Source organism: Bombina bombina, chromosome 7 (assembly GCF_027579735.1).
Source record: "Bombina bombina isolate aBomBom1 chromosome 7, aBomBom1.pri, whole genome shotgun sequence".
Taxonomy (NCBI): Eukaryota; Metazoa; Chordata; class Amphibia; order Anura; family Bombinatoridae; genus Bombina; species Bombina bombina.
In genome coordinates, this window is record NC_069505.1 from 376,573,469 (window position 1) to 376,596,811 (window position 23,343).

General features: G+C 37.4%; 1 protein-coding gene across 2 annotated transcripts in view; it reads right to left on the reverse strand.

Annotated features, from left to right (window-relative positions):
• The window catches only part of TAMM41 (TAM41 mitochondrial translocator assembly and maintenance homolog), a 147,487-nt gene extending 124,489 nt beyond the window's left edge, over positions 1–22,998 (reverse strand). Inside the window, exons 1-3 of one of the 2 annotated variants that reach the window (XM_053721094.1) lie at positions 22,759–22,998; positions 18,421–18,603; positions 10,121–10,213 (exon numbers count right to left, since the gene is read on the reverse strand). In XM_053721094.1, coding sequence (XP_053577069.1) covers positions 10,121–10,213; positions 18,421–18,603; positions 22,759–22,896 — 414 coding nt within the window. In that variant the 5' untranslated portion in view covers positions 22,897–22,998. The remainder of the gene's footprint in view (positions 1–10,120; positions 10,214–18,420; positions 18,604–22,758) is intronic. The other variant, XM_053721095.1, reaches the window with a different exon arrangement.
• Positions 22,999–23,343: the final 345 nt, after the last annotated feature.

Below are 23,343 nucleotides of genomic sequence, written 5' to 3' on the forward strand. Positions count from 1 at the left end.
TTTTAAGCAACTTTCTAATTTCCAGATGCCCACCTAGGTATCTCTTCAACACAGAATGTAGCCACCAATCAGCAAGCGCTACTCAGGGTGCTGAACAAAAAATGGGCTGGCTTATAAACTTACATTCCTGCTTTTTCAAATAAAGATACCAAGAGAAAAAAAATAAATAATAAAATAGGAGTAAATAAAAAGTTGCTTAAATTTGCATGCTGTATCTGAATAATGAAAGAAAAAAAAATAGGTTCAGGTGGGGATATATCAGGCAAAGGTGGCTATTTCAAATGGCAAAATAAAGCTAAATAAGTTATTTGTAATCAATGTAATAGACTCCAGCAGGTAAAATAGATAATTGGAAAAACATTAAAGGGGAGAAAATGTTACAGTACACTGTCCCTTTAACTAACATTCGACACACATGAACAAGAGTCTACTGTATGACTATTTAACCAGAAAATGTAGCAACCCTAATCAGCACTGGAATACAGTGAAACCTAGATTTCAACATGGCAGCCCCCATGGCAAGAGGGAGGTGCGGAATGACCACAATGCTATGCTTATAAATGCATTTATTCTGTAATGTTCCTTTAAGTCAATGATGACACTACAAGAATTAGCAATATTTTGGCCTGTCTAGCCTTATGCATGATTAAAGTGATGGTAAATCCTAGTTAGGGTTGCCACCTTTCTTGGAAGAAAATACTGGCCTTGCTCATTAACATAAATTTGAATAAATAATTAAACAGCGAAACTAAAAAACTAAAGCTTATAAGACTGATTTTAAAGGCTCATTTGTTTATAACTAGTATTTATCACACTCAGAAGAAGTTTCACTTTTATAGGGGCTTTCTTTCAATATTTATTCTTTATTTTCTACATTGACATGAACCTTAAAAACACCGGCCGTGTCGGTAAAATACCGGCTGGGTGGTAACACCCTAATCCTAGTGTTTGTCTAACGCTAGGATTTACCAGTGCTACAAGAAACTATCAGTCATGAAGGCCGTCCATGGAAGGATGCTATTTTTTTCAATGAGGTGAAGTTTCCACCTATTAGCCAATAGCTGTGCGTCCCATTTGGCATTATGCTGTATGGCTAACATCACCTCACTGACAAAATAGGATTCTGACGTGGGCAGCCTGAGGCGCTCAGCACGGCATACGCTACAGGCAAATAAAGGAACTTTTAGCATGAAGTATTTTATACTTCATGACTGAAAGTCCTCTTTATTTCTAGCACTTTAAAGGGATAGTAAACACCAAAAATGTTATTGTTTAAAAAGATAGATAATCCCTTTATGTACCATTCCCCAGTTCTGCATAACCAACTCTGTTATAGAAATATACTTTTTACCTCTGTTATTACCTTGTATCTAAGCTTCTGCTGGCTGCCTCCTTATTTCAGATCTCGAACTAACACCCTCTAGCTGTGAAAAACTATCAAATGCCTTCAGATGAGAGGCGGCCTTTAAGTGCTTAGAAATTAGCATATGAGCCTACCTAGGTTTAGCTTTCAACTAAGAATAATAAAAGAACAAAGCAAATTTGATGATAAAAGTAAATTAGAAAGTTGTTTAAAATTGCATGCCCCATCTGAATCATGAGAGTTTAGTTTGGACTTAACTATACCTTTAAGGACAGACTGGCCGAAATGTTGCTAATTATTGCAGTGTCATCATGGACTTTAAATAAAGTAATTTGTTTTTATTATATTAGAGCTGTAAAAAATACATTATTTGAATGATATGGAGGGGTTAACAGTGACCATTATCCACTTGCACCTAGAGGATCATAGCTCACGTCTGCTGGGCAAAAATTGAAGTAACAGATAAAACAGAGGAAGCAGAAGAAAACACCCTACTTGGAATGTTCTCACAAATTCTGTGGGCAGCTCTGCAAAAAACAGCAGCAAATTATTTTGTTTACAACCTGCACTTTAAAGCATGAGGAGACATAAGTGAGTTTAGCAGAAACTTAACATACTTTCCAGCAAAGCCAAATGTTTCCAAAATACTTTTTCAAAACAGGTTATACTCCTTTTGCTAGCTCCAGATATCAAAGTTCAGGGTGGGGAAAACTTTGAATACTTCGGCAACAGGCTTCACTAATAAAAAATAAATAAAAAAAATAATTGTGTACAGACATGACAGGACTAGTCTTTCTCTAATGTTAATTTGGTGACACAGTTTTCCTGCTTCTCTCCACCCTGCCTATGTGGTTGTTTAAAACAGTAACACCTTTTAAATATAGTTTACATAATGATGTCGGAGATAAAATATTGGTCAGAGATACAATGTCAGCCAAAAAGATTAAAGGGATATAAAGGTCAAAATTGAAATAGAAGTATTTTTGTCTTATACTTTCATTAGCAAAAATGCTTCTAGTAAAAGCTATTACTGTTTTTTAAGTGGCATATGCGCATATCCTGTGAGGGCCTGGGCACCAGTATTGAAACACCACGTATGCTCAGAGAGGTGTATTGCTTCTGAAGACCTAATTTGTGTAATATAAAGCTACTGCTGTCTCTATAAGCAGCTGTGGTGTCTGGTGCACGTGCCTTCACAGGATATGTGCGTATGCTACAGAAAAATATTAATAACTCATTAGAAGAATTTTTGTTAATGGAAATATATTGCAAATATGATTCTATTTCAAATTAAAATGCACCCGTGCACATTTCATTTTTGAGATTTTTATCCCTTTAAAGGGGACGTAAAACTGAAAATTCCTACTATGCATTCAAAAAAGTTAGTTTCGAACAATACAAAAAGTTTTTCTTGCATGAGCAAAGTTTAAAGTGTATAAATCATATGTAGGGATAGGCGAATGTGGCTAAATCGAAATTCGAATGGTAGAACAAATATTCCTTTGGATATTCGTTTTATTGAATATCGATAAAAACGAATATTCTTTAAAATTCGAAAATCAAAATGTTATTTTTGAATTTGAATGTTGCTTTTGAATTCGAATGTTTCTTTCATAATAGTTCAAATGTACACATTCGAATTTCAAATATGTACATTCAATTTATTATAAACATTCAAAATCAAAATGGATTTACATTATTTTGAATTAGCTTATTTAAATTTAATTTTATATTAAAAAATAAACATAAAATTTGAATATTCTAAGGAATATTACAGAATGTTAAAAAAAATTTTAAATTTTTGATAATCATTCGAAATTCGATTTGAACGGACAAATGTATAAAAATAAATTTTAAATGTTGAATGCTGTGAAATAATCGCCCATCCCTAATCATATGTTGTCATAGAACTTGACAAATTTGTTAAAAATTATGTTCAAAACACTGAAGTAGACTGCACTCTCAAACTGGACCAGGTACACACCCCATATCACAGCCCTGGGTACTCACCAGCACTCACAAACAGCTGCACAGCTTTCAGTGACTTAGACGATCAACCCCAGACAAAACCGGCATGCAAAGCCGCCTAGGAAAACTTACAAAACAAAAGTAGTAACATAACACACAGATTACAAGCAAAATGGAAGAGTTTGTAACAGCATTTTGCTAAATGGTGAAAGCACATGACCACATCAAGGTCTCTTCATCTCTAGGCCCCTAACGTACAGCCACACAGAAATACAAACAAGAGTGACACAAGCCTTTTGTGATTTCCATAGAAATTAACTGCACTCTCAAACTGTTTGGGGTACACACCCCACGTCAAAACACCTGCGTCACCTTTGTTTGTATCTCAGTGTGTTTGATTGAAAGCATGCGTTGTGTGGCTGTACGATAGGAACCCAGGGAGGAAGAGACCTTGATGTGGTCCTGTGCTTTCACCATTTGGCAAAATGCTGTAACAAACTCTTACATTTTGCTTTTAATCTAGCTGTGTGCTTGTAAGAGAGTGCCAGACTTTGTGTGTGTGTGTGTATATATATATATATATACACTGTATATAAAAGTATGTACAGGCTAGTGTGAACCACAGAAATTAGCTCCGCCCCCAGGTGATGTCATGAAAATGTCTATGCACTTGTATGAGTACTTGTATGAGTACTCAGCGGTTATAAATCAGGTCTAAGGCAGCATGAAACTGACAAGGAGATTAAAAAGTTCTGTCTATGAAAAAAACATATCAAATCAGTAGTTTTATTTATATACGTGTGGGTTTGCATTGAGGAGCAGTAATATCTGTGTTAAGAACATAGTTGTGAGCCATGAATGTAGATATTGGCAGTTTTAAAGGCACACTAAACACTTTTTTTTAGGTGAAGGGAATGTTGAATTTGTGCATAGGGTGATTTGATGAGGGGATTGATGATTGTATATTTTATGTTGTTATACAGATACATTATTTGAATTAAGATGTCTTGAAAAAGTCGACTGTTTTTGACACTTTTTAAAGATATTGCAATAAAGGAAGTATTTTTTAAGAACCTGTGAGTGCCCTCAACCTGCATTTTATATATATGTATATATTATGGGTAAAGTCAGATATTGGGTAATCCTAGGATTACCTGGGTAAAACTGACATTTCCCAAACGGCTGTGGGTAAAGCCCGATGTAAGATCATAAATCCCCTCAGAGCGCACGCGCTTCATCAAGTCACCGCAACAAACATATATACTGTACACTGTAATTCCCCCATCTTCACTATTACCCACATATCTTACTTTAACCGGAACCTTTGGCATGGCCTAGTACTCACGGTAACCTTTGAACCACCGGGGTGCACATCAAACGATCAAACATACTTCGAAGGTCCAATGTACTTGCAAAAAGGAAGGCACTCACCGGGTTTAACAAGGAAAACAGCTTTTTATTCCTTATAACATGTAACGTTTCAGAGTTTTACCTCCGTTTTCAAACAGACAACAGTATATATACATACACTGTACATACAGTGTTCTCCCCAGGACCTTTTTAGAGGGTGCCTTTTACTGACCACCCGTCTAAAAGTTTAGCCAATTTTAAGATAATATTAAAAAAAAATATTGCACAAATTATCATTAAATACATTTATGTAAAATTAAGCAAATAATTTGTGCTTTGGATAGCAGAAAATTATTTTTAGAAAATATTACACTGCCCCCCCCCCCCCCGGCTACTTCATAATGCCACCCGGCTGGCAATATTTTCTGTGGAGAACTATGTATGTATATATATATATATATATATATATATAAATAAATGTAGCTCGCTGTATGTATGTATGTATGTATGTATGTATATATATATATATATATATATATATATATATATATATATATATATATCTCTAAACAGTGTTGCCTTGAAGCGCTGTGGAAAAAACAGACCTGCTCAGTAGAGCAAGGAGCCACGTTCTGGAAAAAGCAGCTTTTCCTTAAAATTTCTCTGCAATACTTTAGTGTATAAATCTGCCGGTAAGCTAATATTATATAATTCTGCACTATGCACACCATTATATAACATTAATTTGTAAGTTTACTGCCCCTTTAATTGGGCTTTATTCCCACCAAGAGTGACGTTTCAGGGTCGCCCCCGTCTTTAGACCACAAAATCTTATGGGTGTTTGGATAACAATAATCCCTTCATTTCCTTAAATTTGTGAGTTTAAAGGGACATAAAGCTATAGAAATAAAATGCTCCAATGTTTTAGAACATTTTCCTAAAGGGACAGTCAAGTTAAAATTAAACTTAAACAATAAGATATATATTAATAAAAAGTGTATTAATATAACAGTGTTGATTTGCAAAACTGGGGAACTGGTAATAAAAAGGATTATCTATATTTATAAAAAAACAAATCTGGAGTAGACCGTCCCTTTAATGCATTGTTGCCTGTTTATACCTATGTGTTTAACTTCACCAAAGAGGTGATTCAGATAGATCATGCAATTTTAAACAACTTTCTAATTTACTTCGATTATCTAATTTGCTTATTCTCTTGGAATTCTTTGTTGAAAAGCATACCTAAGTAGGCTCAGGAGCAGCAATGCATACTGAGAGCTAGTTGCCGATTGGTAGCTGCACATATATGACACCTGCCATTGGCTCACCAGATGTGTTCAGCTAGCTCCCAGTAGTGAATTGCTGCTTCTTCAACAAAGGATACCAAGAAAATAAAGCAAATTTCATAACAGAAGTATATTGGAAAGTTGTTTAAAACTGTATGTTCTATCTGAATCTCAAAAGGAAAAAAAAATAAAAAATGGTTTCCCGTCCCTTTATAGCACAAAGCTACGCACATATGCCCCCTCTAACAGGTTCAGCAGCTGCGTTTATCTCTAGAGCAGAAGTGATCTGTCAGCCCTGAGCTGTCTTTAACCCCAGAATAAGGGGATAAACATTGTTACACAAAGCGGTTGTGGCAGCTTTATATCCTTATACATAAGAACATAAATCATACTACTAGGAAATACAGCAAATGTCTAAAACTATTGCTTTCAATTTTATGTTTTACAACACAGTGGAAGTAATAGACTCACTTCTACTTATGTGGCTATGTCCGTATTTTAGATTTATTGTTGTTATATACAACCTGCTAGCTCTAGCTAAGCAGATGGTTTTTGTAACTTAAAGGAACACTCAATGCAGTAGAATTGCATAATTACCAAGCGCATAATGAAAAGACAATGATTTAACATCTACTCTGAATTTCAAATAAACAGTAGATTTTTTTCTCTCCCATGTTTAAGCCCCCTGTATCATGTGACAGACATCAGCCAATCACAGACTTGTAAACGTATACCCTGTGAACTTGTGCATATGCCAAGTAGGATTTTTTTTTCCGCAGAAAGTGTGAATATATTTGAAAATGGAAGTAAATTGGAAAGTGTCTTAAAAGTTTATATTGACTTGAGTGTCCCTTTAATTAGCAAAGCAGGCTAAAGCTGCAGTTGTAAAGAAATAAATATTCACAGCATTTTGCTAAACAATTTAAAAAGCTCAAACATATTTTGCAGAGCTAAAATCTAAAATATGTTATATCAAAATGTATATACAAAATCAGAATCATTCTCTTTCTTTGACAACAAAAAATATATAAAGCAAGCAATATTTGCTGCCATCTAGGGGAGAAAGTGTTAAATGCAACATTTATAAATATGCACAACGGAATTTAGAAACCTACAGCTGTAAAACATAAATTTCAGATAAAGTCTACCACTACTGTAATTACAGCTTCCCTTTTGCTGCTGTTATACATATTCAAATGTACAAGTGCACATAAATTTGGCTAGGTGTTAAAGGGCCATAATAAGCAAAACTTGACATGCTCTGATTGGATCAGCTGTGATTTCCACTCAGTACCAGCAGTACCCTGCATGTCCTGAGAGGTCTTTTTACAGTGTGTTTAACCCTTTTGCGGCATCAGACTAATACACCTCCGGAAAGTTATCCTCTGTGAAAGGCACAATTGGGCTAAAAGAGGCTACTCCCAGGTGGTGACCCGCTAAAACTAAGTAGTTTGTTCCTGTTTGAGCGCTTCTCTTTCTTCTTATATTTGTATTATGACCCAGCGGAAAGTCTCCCTAAGGGTGATGAGGGAAACCAGACGTAGAATCTGTGCCCAATATGCCTAGAGGGATATAACTGCACCTCACTGATGAGTCCCAAATGCCATGTACATCATTAAAAGTAGTGCATTGATGCTTCTTCAACAAAGGAGACTAAGAGAATGAAGCAAATTAGATAATAAAAAATAAATGTAAAAGATGCTTAAAATTGAATTCTCTATCTAAATCATGATATAATTTTTTGGGGTTTCATGTCCCTTTAAAGGGACATTATTCTAAGATGTTAGAAGTTTTTAACATGATTTCAAAAAGGCAGCAATTAAATATATACAAGAGGTATTTGTAGAATGAAATCATTTAGGTAAAAGTTGTTTACATTTAAAATGAAGTTATCAGGAACTGTATGCTTCTGATGCATTCTCACTGGCAGAAACGGAAAACTCCTAAAGCTGTACTGAAAACCAAGGACAAGCCTCTTTACATATTGTAAAAAAATACTAGTTTATTTCTGCATTAGAAATAATATATTTTAACATGCCCCTTTAGATAAAAGGAAAAATTCACTTAACACATTATACTTACAAAATATGTCAAATTTCTTGCTACAGAACAACAGAAGCCCAGTCTAGACATTAAAGACATTATAAACATTTTGTTTGCTGCAATTGTATTTCAATAGCCACCCACCCCTTGCCTTATTAGGAGAAGACAAGGCTAGCTACAGTCATTATCCTATATTATAAAAGGCCAAGTGTGTTTGTCTGAAGCCGTCATGCGCAGACAAACACACTTGGCCTTAGATCCCAGACACCTCGCGCGCACAGCTAACAGCTCACACATCAACACACCCACAAACTTGGCCGCACGCGCACTCTCGCACCCACACACAGCAACCCTTAACACACAAACCCGCACCCTCGCACCCACACACAGTCTATTATACCCACAAAAATTAACTTGGCGCACAGCTGAGAGACCTTCGCACGCGCACCCACCCGACCTCGCGGGCACCTCCGCAGTTTAAACAGCGCACAGCTGAGAGCCCTTCGCACGCGCACTCACCCGACCTCGCGCGCACCTCCGCAGTTTAAACAGCAGCGCAGGAATGAGGTACAGGAGCATGTAACCGGCAGCGCGGGAATGAGGTACAGGAGCATGTAACTGGCAGCGCGGGAATCCGGTACAGGAGGGGAGAGAGAGAGAAAAGAGGGGGGGGAGAGAGAGAGAAAAGAGGGGGAGAGAGAGAGAAAAGAGGGGGAGAGAGAGAGAGAAAAGAGAGAGGGGGAGAGAGAGAAAAGAGAGAGGGGGAGAGAGAGAAAAGAGAGAGAGAGAGAGAGAGAGAAGAGAGAGAGAGAAAAGAGAGAGAAAAGAGAGAGAAAAGAGAGAAGAGAGAGAGAGAGAGAGAGAGAGAGAGAGAGAAAAGAGGGGGAGAGAGAAAAGAGAGAGAGAGAGAAGAGAGAGAGAGGGAGAGAGAAAAGAGAGAGAGAGAGAAAAGAGAGAGAGGGAGAGAGAAAAGAGAGAGAGGGAGAGAGAAAATAGAGAGAAAAGAGAGAGAGGGAGAGAAGAGAGAGAGAGAGAAGAGAGAGAGAGAAAAGAGGGGGAGAGAGAGAGAAAAGAGGGGGAGAGAGAGAGAAAAGAGGGGGAGAGAGAGAGAAAAGAGGGGGAGAGAGAGAAAAGAGAGAGAGAAGAGAGAGAGAGAGAGAGAGAGAGAGAGAGAGAGAGAGAGAGAGAGAGAGAGAGAGAGAGAGAGAGAGAGAGAGAGAAAAGAGAGAGAGGGAGAGAGAAAAGAGAGAGAGGGAGAGAGAAAAGAGAGAGAGGGAGAGAGAAAAGAGAGAGAGGGAGAGAGAAAAGAGAGAGAGGGAGAGAGAGAGAGAGAGAGAGAGAGAGGGGGGAGAGAGAGAGAGAGAGGGGAGAGAGAGAGAGAGAGGGGGGGGGGAAATAGAGAGCGGGAGAGGGGGGAAAGAGAGAGAGGGAGAGAGAGAGAAAAGAAAGAGAGGAAGAGAGGGGGAAAAGAGGGAGAGAGGGAAAAGAGGGAGAGAGGCAAAAGAGGGAGAGAGGCAAAAGAGGGAGAGAGGCAAAAGAGAGAGAGGGGGGGGGGGGAAAGAGAGAGAGGGGGGAAAGAGGGAGAGAGAAGAGGGAGAGAGAGGGGGGGAAAAGAGGGAGAGAGATGGGGGGAAAAGAGGGAGAGAGGGGGGAAAAGAGGGAGAGAGGGGGGAAAAGAGGGAGAGAGGGGGGAAAAGAGGGAGAGAGGGGGGAGGGGGGGGGGAGAGGGATGTACACGGGCTTTAGGACTAGTATTAGTATAAAGTGCATTGTTTTGCAGTTGTGATCTGCTGAAGATAAATAGGAGAAAGATAGAGTGAGGCTTTAGAAGTCTTAAAGGTGCATTTCCAGTTCTGAGAGTTAGAAAATCCTCAATGTTCAGGGCTAAATTACATGAAAATGGAGCAAAATAAATATAAATAAAATATAAATATAAAAAGTATACGGCAAAGCTGTTTTATTGTGCATAACTAAACATTTTACATTAAAATCAAAATGTGTTTTCTGTCCTTTAAACATGAAATAGAAACTTGGCACACATAGTTCCTGAAGTTGTCACTACATAATCTCTCTCCATGCAGGTTTCCAAACAAGAGAATATTCCACTTACCGGTTTATGTAAACGTCCAGCAATGTACAAAGTCTTCCAATGAAGCAAATCGTCAATCAGTGTATCGGTGCTTACAATCCCATACTTAATGATCTGAAAGGGTTAAGTAAGTTAAAATTACAGGGTTAGTAAAGGGTAACTGCTACAGTAATTAATACAAAAAACACTGGTACTAAAAGGCAACAAAATAAAATATTTCACAGTTACTTGGATTTGTTCCGGCTCCTTTAAAAAAGGGATTGACAAACCCAGGCACCAGGGAGCCACTGGCACTTTAGAATTACATTGGCCATTGAGCTGGTTAAGATTCCCTAAGACACCCATGGGTACCCCCAACTGGCCACCATCAGCTACACATAAAATTAAGCTTGGTGCAGCTGGATTATTTCCATACCTGTGACATACATATCCAATTTTAATTGTGTTATTATGTGATGCACGTGTATGTGTGCACAACCCAGCTGATTTTATTGCAACCCGGCTAAAATGTTAGCCTTTATTAAGCTAAAATGAGCTAATGTTAAAAATGTTCAATTTTTATTGCACAAATTATCTTATATATATGTATATACACATATAAAATACATATATATAAAACATTAAATACACTACACAGTAATTCTTAGTTTTAGCTGCAAAATATGTAATTAATGTAGATTACAAAGTATCTCATCGTGTGATGCTTAATTTTACTAGTTACCTTTTGTTTTGGTGGTGTATAATGTCCCTAAGGAACAATTCTTTCCTGTAATTTGCTGCCATCTAGTGACCAGAGCTTATAATGCAGCTTTTAGAAAACAATTATTTCCACATTTTATTATAAAGGTTATTTTACTGTAACCAAATATTGTCTAAAAAAAATAAAGATATCAATTCACTTTTAGATATTTTGTTTAACTTCACTTAGAGAGGCAGGAGTGTGTATTTCGTGGATAAATGGACAGTCAAGTTAAAATTAAACTTATATGATTCAGATAGGGCATGCGATTTTAAACAACTTTCCAATTTACTTTTATCATTAAATTTGCTTTGTTCTCTTGGTATTTTTTGTTAAAAGCTAAACCTAGGTAGGATCAAACTTCTTTCTAAGCCCCTGTCAGCTGCCTCTTATCACAAATAGACAGTGCTAGTTCATGTGTGCCATATAAATAACATTGTGCTCACTCCCTTGGAGTTTTTTTGAGTCAGCACTGATTGGCTAAAATGCAAGTCTGTCAAAAGAACTGAGATAGGGGCAGTCTGCAGAGGCTTAGATACAAGGTAATCACAGAGGTAAAAAGTATATTAATATAACAGTTTTATTTGTGCAAAACTGGGGAATGGAGACTAAAGGGATTTTTAAACAATAAAAAGTAGACTGTCCCTTTAAGAACCTGTTCTCTGGCTGAAAGCCGATGAAAATCTTGCTAACAAATCATAGTTTAAATGGTTTTCAAGTGTTTTTAAAAAAAAAAACAAAAAAAAAAAAACACTTAAAGTGAAGGTAAACTTTGATGAATGAAAGCCCGTTTTTTAAAAATACTATTAAAAACAGGGGCACTTTCATTCATCAAAGATTACAAAGCAGGCGTTTTGTTAAAAACGTATCTTTGGTTTTTTTCACAGCCAGAGCAGCTTCCCCCACCCGGAGATCCTCTCTTCACACGTCATCAATGACTAATCCAGCTTCCTCCAATCAGGGCATGGCCTCAGGCAATGACTCCCCTGGGGGGAAAGCCGTGATTGGAGGAAGCTGGATTAGTCATTGATGACGTGTGAAGAGAGGATCTCCTTGTGGGGGAAGCTGCTCTAGCTGTGCAAAAAAGAGAGGTAAGTTTTTAATCAAAACGGCTGCTTTGTAAACTTTGATGAATGAAAGTGCCCCTGTTTTTAATAGTATTTTAAAACAACGGGCTTTCATTCATCAAAGTTTACCTTCACTTTAAACAACATTAAAGAAATTTTATTATAAAAAAAATCAAAATCGGCTTTAAGCCAAGGCAATGTAACATTTTAAATTATAATTAGACCCTTTTTAAATAACTTATTTAATTTTTTTGGCAAGTAGAAGTAGTTATAAAGCACAATCATTGCTACAATAGAAAACAAATATTTGAACTTTAAAACCCACTCTGCAAAGCTTCCCAGGTTGCCCCCAAGTTGGGACATTTTTCCCCCAGATCTTAAAGGGATACTAAACCCACATTTTTTCTTTAAAGGGACACTGAACCCATATTTTTTTTCTTTCGTGATTCAGATAGAGCATGACATTTTAAGCAACTTTCTAATTTACTCCTATTATCACATTTTCTTTGTTCTCTTGCTATCTTTATTTGAAAAAGAAGGCATCTAAGCTTTTTGTTTGGTTCTGACTCTGGACAGCACTTTTTTATTGGAGGATGAATTTATACACCAATCAGTAAGAACAACCCAGGTTGTTGTCATCTAAACTTACATTTTTGAATTTCAAATAAAGATACCAAGAGAATGAAGAAAATTTGATAATAGGACTAAATTAGAATGTTGCTTAAAATTTCATGCTCTATCTGAATCACGAAAGAAAAAAATTGGGTTCAGTGTCCCTTTAATGATTCAGATACAGCATGCAATTTTAAGCAACTTTCTAGTTTACTCCTATTATCAAATGGCTGCATTTAGACACCAATCAGCAAGTGATACCCAGGTGCTGAACAAAAAATGGGTAAGCACCTAAACTTACATTCCTGCTTTTTCAAATAAAGATAGCAAAATAACAAAGAAAAACTGATAATAGGAGTAAATTAGAAAGTTGCTTAAAATTGCTGCTCTATCTGAATCATTAAAGAAAAAAAATTAGGTTTAGTATCGCTTTAAGCAGATAACGGTACAGGCAATTGGAAGTCTAACGATCCTGCATTTCTATTGCACGTTCTGTCTCTGTTTGGCTGCCAAGCTTCCTGAATGAGGAGTGACATAAGCCGGGCAGAGGGGCATAGAGGAAAGGAAATGGGGCGAATAGCAGCTTTTACAGTAGCTGTACCGCCCACTGCTGTGCTGGCTTGGAGATGACCTGGAGACCCCTACTCAAGTGGGTTTAAAGGGAAGATGATTAAAGTGATGGTAAATCCTAGTGCATTAAAAAGGCTAGGATTTACCAGCACTAAAAATAAATAAGACTTTCAGTGATGACTTTGTAAAAAGTGCGCCAATCGTACCCTTTCTGTGCCGCTACCTCCCACAGCACAGCAGTTTTTTTTTCAATAAGGTGTCATTTCTACCTCTAAGCGAATAGCCATGCTGTTTGCTGTGCCGTTGGTGGCCCAAGCTGCTTAGTTTAGCGAGGAGGCAGAGGCACAGAAAGCGTACGATTAGCAAACTTTTTTTTTATAAAGTCATTACTGAAGGCCCTATTTAAATTTAGTGCTGGGAAATCTTACGGCTAGTTTTAGAGTTCTGCGGCCAAAGGGCTGCGTTAGCTACGCATGCTTTTTTTCCCCCGCACCTTTTAAATACCGCTGGTATTTAGAGTTCACAGAAGGGCTGCGTTAGGCTCCAAAAAAGGGAGCGTAGAGCATATTTAACGCCACTGCAACTCTCGATACCAGCGGTGCTTACGGACGCGGCCAGCTTCAAAAACGTGCTCGTGCACGATTCCCCCATAGGAAACAATGGGGCTGTTTGAGCTGAAAAAAAACCTAACACCTGCAAAAAAGCAGCGTTCAGCTCCTAACGCAGCCCCATTGTTTCCTATGGGGAAACACTACCTAAGTCTGCACCTAACACCCTAACATGAACCCTGAGTCTAAACACCCCTAACCTTACACTTATTAACCCCTAATCTGCTGCCCCCGCTATCGCTGACCCCTGCATATTATTATTAACCCCTAATCTGCCGCTCCGTACACCACTGCATCCTACGTTATCCCTATGTACCCCTAATCTGCTGCCCCTAACACCGCCGACCCCTATATTATATTTATTAACCCCTAATCTGCCGCCCCCAACGTCGCCTCCACCTACCTACAATAATTAACCCCTAATCTGCCGACTGGACCGCACCGCTACTATAATAAATGTATTAACCCCTAAAGCTAAGTCTAACCCTAACACTAACACCCCCCTAAGTTAAATATCATTTAAATCTAACGAAATTAATTAACTCTTATTAAATAAATTATTCCTATTTAAAGCTAAATACTTACCTGTAAAATAAACCCTAATATAGCTACAATATAAATTATAATTATATTGTAACTATTTTAGGATTAATATTTATTTTACAGACAACTTTGTATTTATTTTAACCAGGTACAATAGCTATTAAATAGTTAATAACTATTTAATAGTTACCTAGTTAAAATAATTACAAAATTACCTGTAAAATAAATCCTAACCTAAGTTACAATTAAACCTAACACTACACTATCAATAAATAAATTAAATAAACTACCTACAATTATCTACAATTTAACCTAACACTACACTATCAATAAATTAATTAAATACAAATACCTACATTACAACCCAGCCGCTTGTCATCGGATGGAACAACATAGAAGATGCGGCTTGGATGAAGATGTTTGCCGGTGAACCCGGTGTGGTGAATACAAGGTAGGGAGATCTTCAGGGGCTTAGTGTTAGGTTTATTTAAGGGGGATTTGGGTTAGATTAGGGGTATGTGGGTGGTGGGTTGTAATGTTGGGGGGGTATTGTATGTGTTTTTTTTACAGGCAAAAGAGCTGAATTCTTCAGGGCTGGTAAGGTAAAAGAGCTTTGAACTTTTTTAATTTAGAATAGGGTAGGGCATTTTTTTACTTTGGGGGGCTTTGTTATTTTATTAGGGGGCTTAGAGTAGGTGTAATTAGTTTAAAATTGTTGTAATATTTTTCTAATGTTTGTAAATATTTTTTTATTTTTTGTAACTTAGTTATTTTTTATTTTCTGTACTTTAGTTAGTTTATTTAATTGTATTTATTTGTAGGTATTGTATTTAATTAATTTATTTATTGATAGTGCAGTGTTAGGTTTAATTGTAGATAATTGTAGGTATTGTATTTAATTAATTAATTTATTGATAGTGTAGTGTTAGGTTTAATTGTAACTTAGGTTAGGATTTATTTTACAGGTAATTTTGTAATTATTTTAACTAGGCAGCTATTAAATAGTAAATAACTATTTAATAGCTATTGTACCTGGTTAAAATAAATACAAAGTTGCCTGTAAAATAAATATTAATCCTAAAATAGCTACAATATAATTATAATTTATATTGTAGCTATATTAGGGTTTATTTTACAGGTAAGTATTTAGCTTTAATTAGGATTAATTTATTTAATAAGAGTTAATTTATTTCGTTAGATTTAAATTATATTTAAGTTAGGGGGTGTTAGTGTTAGGGTTAGACTTAGCTTTAGGGGTTAATACATTTATTATAGTAGCGGTGTGGTCCGGTCGGCAGATTAGGGGTTAATAATTGTAGGTAGGTGGAGGCGACGTTGGGGGCGGCAGATTAGGGGTTACTAAATATAATATAGGGGTCGGCTGTGTTAGGGGCAGCAGATTAGGAGTACATAGGTATAATGTAGGTTGCGGCAGTGTACGGAGCGGCAGATTAGGGGTTAAAAAAAATATGCAGGTGTCAGCGAAAGCGGGGGCGGCAGATTAGGGGTTAATAAATATTATGTAGGGGTCGGCGATGTTAGGGGCAGCAGATTAGGGGTACATAGGGATAACGTAGGTGGCGGCGGTGTGCGGTCGGCAGATTAGGGGTTAAAAAATTTTAATAGAGTGGCGGCGATGTGGGGGGGCCTCGGTTTAGGGGTACATAGGTAGTTTATGGGTGCTAGTGTACTTTAGAGCACAGTAGTTAAGAGCTTTATAAACCGGCGTTAGCCCAGAAAGCTCTTAACTACTGACTTTTTTCTGCGGCTGGAGTTTTGTCGTTAGATTTCTAACGCTCACTTCAGCCACGACTCTAAATACCGGCGTTAGAAAGATCTCATTGAAAAGATAGGATACGCAATTGACGTAAGGGGATCTGCGGTATGGAAAAGTCGCGGCTGCAAAGTGAGCATTAGACCCTTTCCTGACTGACTCTAAATACCAGCGGTAGCCCAAAACCAGCGTTAGGAGCCTCTAACGCTGGTTTTGACGGCTAACGCCAAACTCTAAATCTAGCCGTTAGTGTTTTTAAAATGCTAGGATTTACCATCACTTTATCTTTCTGTGCTTTGTAAAATGAATATAAAAAGTCTACGCCCAAAAGAGCTGTGCACAGAAGATCCCCTCGCAATTTGAAGAAACTTGAACCTTTTTTTGTAAAGAAGATTGGGATAAAAGTCTAGATGTGCAAAGTTAATACAGACTTATTCACAAAGACTTGCTGCTGTAATAAAAGGGGTTTCCCACAAAGTATTATGCAACCATGGTGTGTGTGTTTTTTTTAAATTTTAAATGTTCCTAATAAAAAATAAAATTAAAAAAAATTATCTGGATATTTGTTGGAAGATCACATTACAGATGTAAAAATCTGACATTTAAATTGTTATTGCTGCCTTTATTTTTTTAAAAACTTGTAATTTCATAAAGGGGTGTAACATTTTTATATCCACTGTAGCTTTGTATCATGGAATTAAACACTTAGAGATGGTAATATAAAATGATAAATCATATATATATAAAAACAAAAAAAAGCTTTACACTATATTTTAATTATTTATTTTGTCCCCTTTTCCTCTAATTCCATTCTGAGATTGTGAGCTTTTCAGTTCCTTTTAGAAATTGAAGTGCAGAACACTGTTATATTCCACACAGCCATTGGCTGCACACTCTAGTGACCTATTTATAACTGTCCCTAATTGGCCACAGCAGAGAAGGTAACCTAAGTTACAACATGGCAGCTCCCATTGTTTTATAGACACTAAAACTTTACACTTATTTTGTGAATATTTAAACAATTAATATTGGGGGGAGGGTAGGTGAGTTCACAAATAGCTCCCACAAAGCGTTACTTCAGGCCCCATCCTTGACCGTGCTTTGTTTAGGTTTCACAGCTGAACAGTCATTTTATCCTCTTGGCTGCCAATAACACAAAATATGCAGTAGTGATTTAACCCCCTTGACTGCCAACTGTTTTTGTTTGTTTTGTTATGTTCCTTGTGTGCCATTAACACACAGAATGGAGCATGCACAATGTCACATCCTTCTGCGCCTTTTTTTGCCACACATAGAGGCATAGGAGGACTTTTAACAGGGTCAATTTGTCTACAACAGAACAACGTTCCGATGTAGACAAATTGAAATCCCGCGATCGCAAGATTTCTGTTATGGGATTGGGTCAGGGGGAATACCTATGATGCTAGGCACAACCTCCAGACTGCGATCAGATTCAGGAAGCGCCGTTGTCTTCAGGACAGCCAAACGGCTACAACGTTTAATTCCGTCCTAACGGCGCTAAAGCCCAGCGCGGTTAGGACAGAATAAAACACTATAACGGCTTTAAAAGGTTAAATGCAAGGGCCATAGTGTTAACATTTTAATCTGCACATGCATGTGAAGCATAACTAGATATTCTCAGTGCACTAGCATTTTATATACTGCAGATGCTCAGAACACCAGTGGGGCTTGTATGATTTCAGCAATCAACAAATTGAGTCATTACCAGATGGTACACGCACCTTAGGCTCTCTGAGCTAGTGCTGAGTTTAAAATGCTGGTGCACGGTGCATACTTAAATACACTTTTGAAACGGTTAGAGATTTTGTTAGAAGCGTTTTTTGCTAATACATGTATAAAACTGAAATGCATCCATGTGGATTCCAGTTTTGGCTGGAATGTCCCTTTAAAGGGACACTGAACCCAAAATTTTTCTTTCATGATTCAGATAGAACATGCAATTTTAAGCAACTTTCTAATTTATTCCTATTATCAATTTTTCTTCGTTCTCTTGCTATCTTTATATGTAAAAGAAGGCATCTAAGCTTTTTTCTTGGTTCAGCACTCTGGACAGGAGTTTTTGATTGGTGGATGAATTTATCCACCAATCAGCAAGGACAACCTAGGTTGTTCACCAAAAATGGGCCGGCATCTAAACTTACAATTCAAATAAAGATACTAAGAGAATAAAGAACATTTGATAATAGGAGTAAACTAGAAAGTTGCTTAAAATGTCATGCTCTATCGGAATCACAAAAGAAAAACTTTGGGTTCAGTGTCCCTTTAAATAAGTGTCCAGTTTTTGTGTGTAGATCTTTGTAGACAGCCTGTTGAAATAGCAGACTGTCCAGTTGAATACTGGGCACCTGCAAGCCTAACATATGAACGTAAAAAGAAATAAGACTTACTTTACCATCACACGGCACAAGAGTGTTATAATAAACACCAGCACCATATTTATTCTGCACAGCTGAGATCTGTTTAGGTCCCAAATACTTCAAGAAAGAGTAATGGCTGCGGTTCTGCATAATGTTCATTGTGTGCCAAGTAACAGGGTCCTCAACAGCAAACACAAAATCCAACATATTGTTCTAGGGAGACAAAAACAACAAATAAAATAGTGAAAACGACAAGTTTAGTAATGTGTGAATATACTGGTTTAATGTATCAATATAAAGGTTTATTATCAATGCTTTTCAACAAAAGATACCAAGAGAATGAAGAAAAATTGATAATCTAAGTAAATTAGAAAGTTGTTTAAAATCACATGTTCTGTCTGAGTCATAAAAGAAAGATTTTGGGTGTCATATCCTTTTAAGAGACATAAACATCTTATATCACAATCTCAAGGCGTTTTAAATATATGTAGTAAAAACATGCAATTTACTTTCAATATTTATTTTGCCATATTTTCATGTAATTTAACCCCTTCATGGCAGAATAATATTGTTCCATCGGAACACTATCACGTTAACACTATTAGTAAAAACGAAACCACGCGATCGTCAATGTCATCGTGTGATTTCAAGGCCGGGATTGTATCATGAGGGAACTGCCTAAGCTGCTAGGTGCCCCCCCCCCCCCCAGGCTGATCCTTGCCCACATCAAAGGGGGAAGCTGCAGGACGCTGTATATGGTAGGACGTCCCATACCGTCCTAACGGCGTTAAAGCCCAGCGCTGTTAGGACGGCATGGAATGTCCTAACGGCATGAAGGGGTTAAGTGAACATTTTTGGTTTTCCAATGCTGAGAATTGGTAATGCGCGCTGCAGCCTGTGAAGGGGGCACCAAGGTTTGTCACTGCTTGGTGAAAAGCTAGGAGTAATCCTCCATTTTATGTTTTTAATATTTGCTGCTACTCGTCTGTGATGAGTGCCTTATCATTTTTCAGCTGTGTCATTTATATCTTTGTGGCAATTCCCTGCAAACACTTTTCCCCCTTTTGATCTGGGGTTAGCTGTCTGTGTCACTCTTTCATATATAAAGGGACATAATAGTGGAAAAATGACAATTCATAAGAGCATGTCATTTTAAGACTATTGACCCTACCCTACTGTGCATTTAACCCACGCAAAGGGGTTAAACACATAGTAGAATTGTCAACCAGGACTAGCAGAGCCTGCAGCTAGTGTAAATCAAACCATTGATTGCCAATAACAAAAATGGCTTCCAATGCCTTGTATTTTCGGTCTACTAAAAAAACAATGCCAATCCAAAGCATGCATCAAGACACATCTCACCTGATGAAACAGTAAATCTGAGAAACGCGTTGAGCATTTTATTCAAAAAGGTATTTTAATAAAAAACCAATTAAAAACTATTTTTTACCATTATCTTCTGTTCTGAGCTGTATTTGGGAACGTGGTTGGCAGGGCACTGATTGGTTTGGGCCACCTATACCTTACTAGATTTCTGCTTGCATATCGATACATCGTAGCTGACAACCCAAGGAGAATAAGTTTGCTGGGCAACTTCCAACGGTCCAGCCTGCCTAACTCGCACTTGTAGTGCGTGGAAATCTGCGAGTACGTTTCTTCACTGCACTGTACTCTGTTATTGTGAAGATATCACACCATTGGGGCGCCCTCTGTTTGCTTTTTGTTTTTCAGACTTTGATCTCATGTTTCTACAAGATCTCTCTTTGAAGAGGATTCTGCCCACTTCAAGCCTAATCCACCAGGATTAATTACACTCTGGTGAACTCTGTGTTATTCCATAGATTTACAGTCTGACATTGGATTATTTCACTCTTCATTTTATTTTATTGATTGATTGATTATTGATGTATGTTGTAGGCGCTTTTAGCAATTTATGTTGTATGCAGAACATGCAATTTTAACCCTTTGAGTGCTAAGCACTTTCCCACCTGGGTGCTAAGGTTTTTTTTTTTTTTATATTTTTAAAAATATATATTTTTTTTACTTTTTTTTTTTAAATGTATTTCAGATTCCCAATACTTACACTGTTGGAAAGGTTAGGCGATTACCTTTCCAACGGTGGGTCTTGGGGGTCTGTAGCTGCTTAGATGCCTGAGATACAGGCTTCTAAGCAGCATGCCCCCTGCTCCGATATTTAACATTGTTAATGTTAAAGTTGCGCGGTGACGTCATCACGTTATTGCGCGTGACGTCACCATGCAAAACGGGAAGCCCCGGCGATGCCTTTCATTATGCAGCACCGATCACCGGGGTAGGAGCGGGTGGGAGCCCCCAGATCTCCCTCAAGTTGGGAGAGTGCTAGTGACGGCTCTAAGCTGTCATTAGCACCAGAGTGGGAAACTCTGTGACAGCTCAGAGCCGTCATTAGCACTCAAGGGGTTAAATAACTTTCCAATTTACTTCTATGATCCATTTTGTTTCATTCTCTTGGTATCCTTTATTGAATGAGAAGCAATGCACTACTGGGAGCTAGCCGAACACATCAGTAAACCAATCACAATAGACACATATCTGCAGCCAAGAGATATGTGAATCCGGGTCCTTTGTGCGGATCCGAATGCGGAAGTAGGTGGCCGCTTGTCTCTTTTGGAACTTAATCTTGTTTAAGATCCTTACACTAAGATATGGATTTGCACAGATCTTTGTGTTGTGATCTTTCACAAGAATAAATCAGTCTCCGAAAAGAGCCGGACAGCGCAAGTGTCTGCCTACTTCCACATTCGGATCCTCACGAAAGATCCAAATGGACATATCTAGCAGCCACCAATCAGAAGCTAGCTCCTGAGCATACCTAGGTATCCTTTTCAACAAAGGATACCAAGCGAACAAAGCAAATTAAATAATAGAAGTAAATTGGAAAGTTGTTTAAAATTGTATTCTCTGTCTAAATTATGAAAGAACATGTGGTTCATGTCCCTATAAGGACACTGTACTGAGAAAGTTACATTGATTGTACTGGGGTATGTAGACCAGCCTTGTTTTCTTTACATTACTTGAGGTGGAACGTTTCTTCAAATCCATTTTTTTTCCCACAATATAAGATGCCTATGTAAATGTAGATTAGTTTTATGTTTATGTTTTATGTTTTGAAGGACAAATATATGCATCACAGACACATCTATAACTGAGTGCTGACACTTCTATTTCAGGAATCTGTATACATCGGATGACTATTTACAGCACAGTACAATACGCTGCATAAAGCCCTTGAAAACGCACTGCCGCATAAACAACTAGTATGCAATCAAGAGTGATTTCTGCACACAAACGGTTAACTTCTAGCAATGATTCAAAAAGGCAAATACATTTTGCAAGAATTAAACAATCGTCATTATTGATGTACTGTACTGTGAATAAAACACATTACTATCTGCTGATGTCATTACTGCAGGTTTAGGCACTTTACAATCTATTTTGTACCCTAGAAATTGAAGTGACAGCAAACACATTTTAATTTGTATATAAAATATTTAGTTATTTGTGTAACAAAATGATTTTGGAATAGATTTCCGTTGTTTATTTTGCCCCCCCTTTCATGTAGTTTAGCTCTGAAACTTAAGCGATTTCTATTTCTCAAAACATGAAATGCACCCTGCTGATTTCTTAAGGCTAACCCTGCTACATATCCATCTGTAATTGTCTTTATCAGATAACTGCAAAACGATGCATTTTTTTATTAGCATTATCACAGTGGCTAGCATTGTTGTCTATGGACTAAAGCTCTGATTGGTTACTCCAAATAAGATTGGCAAAGTTTGGCTATTGGAAAATATTACCAGTAAAAAGTTAAAGGGACACTCAAGTCAAAAATGAAACGTTCATGATTCAGATAGAGCAGCAATTTTAATCAACTTTACAATTTTCTTCCATTAACAAAATGTGCACAGTCTTTATTATATTTACACTTTTTGAGTCACCAGCTCTATACTGAGCATGTGCAAGAATTCACAGACTATACGTATATATATGCATTTGTGATAGGCTGATGGCTGTCACATGATACAGGACTCAGGAGTGGAAATAGCATAACTGAAATGTGTCAGAAAACAATCTACTACTCATTTCAAGTTCAGACTAAGTGCTATTGCATTGTCTTTTTATTATGCATTTTTGATTATGCAAATCTACTGTATTGACTGCTCCTGACGGATGATATTCTATATCAACACAACAAAGATGTCTTGTGATTACAAGGTGTGCACTGTCCCTTTAATCTATTGCAACAAAACCTCTCTGTGCCATTAACCTTTGCAAATCTTGCAAGAAACAACCAGTAACCATGTGACAGCAGTTTGTGTTTTTTCTTACCCTGATATTATTTTGCGGAGTCCCAGACTGTCTGAACACCCCTGATCCATAAGCAAATGCCAAGCTGATATCCTGGGGAAAATAGCTTAGAATCTTTCTAAACTGGAAACCTGTGCTCTGTATAGCAGTCAGAGCCATGACTGGTCATATAAACAAGCAGATCACACCCAACAAAGACAGGCTACACATTACAACAAGGAACCAGCCCTGCACGAAACCCTCTGTGTGACATGTGCACATCACTTCCTGGTGCAAATATGAAACAGAGGATTTGATTGGACACTGACTTAAACACAACGTTGTTAGCTCTTTTCTGGTTGGTTATTGTGAGATTCTGCCAGAAAACTATTTATTTTGAGTATTTTTTGATTGGTTGGTCATTGGGTTTTCTATTTTTGCTTCTGAGCTGTTGTTTATTTATTTTTTTATTTGCACAGCAGGCTAAGAGAAAGTGTAATGTTCTTGATTTTAGCCTGATTTAGCTTATTATTTACTGTTATTTGTATATACAACAGACAACAGTGAGATGATATGTACAGTCAGAGTCAGATCACAGTATGCATAATGCATGCAGCCTTAAAGGGA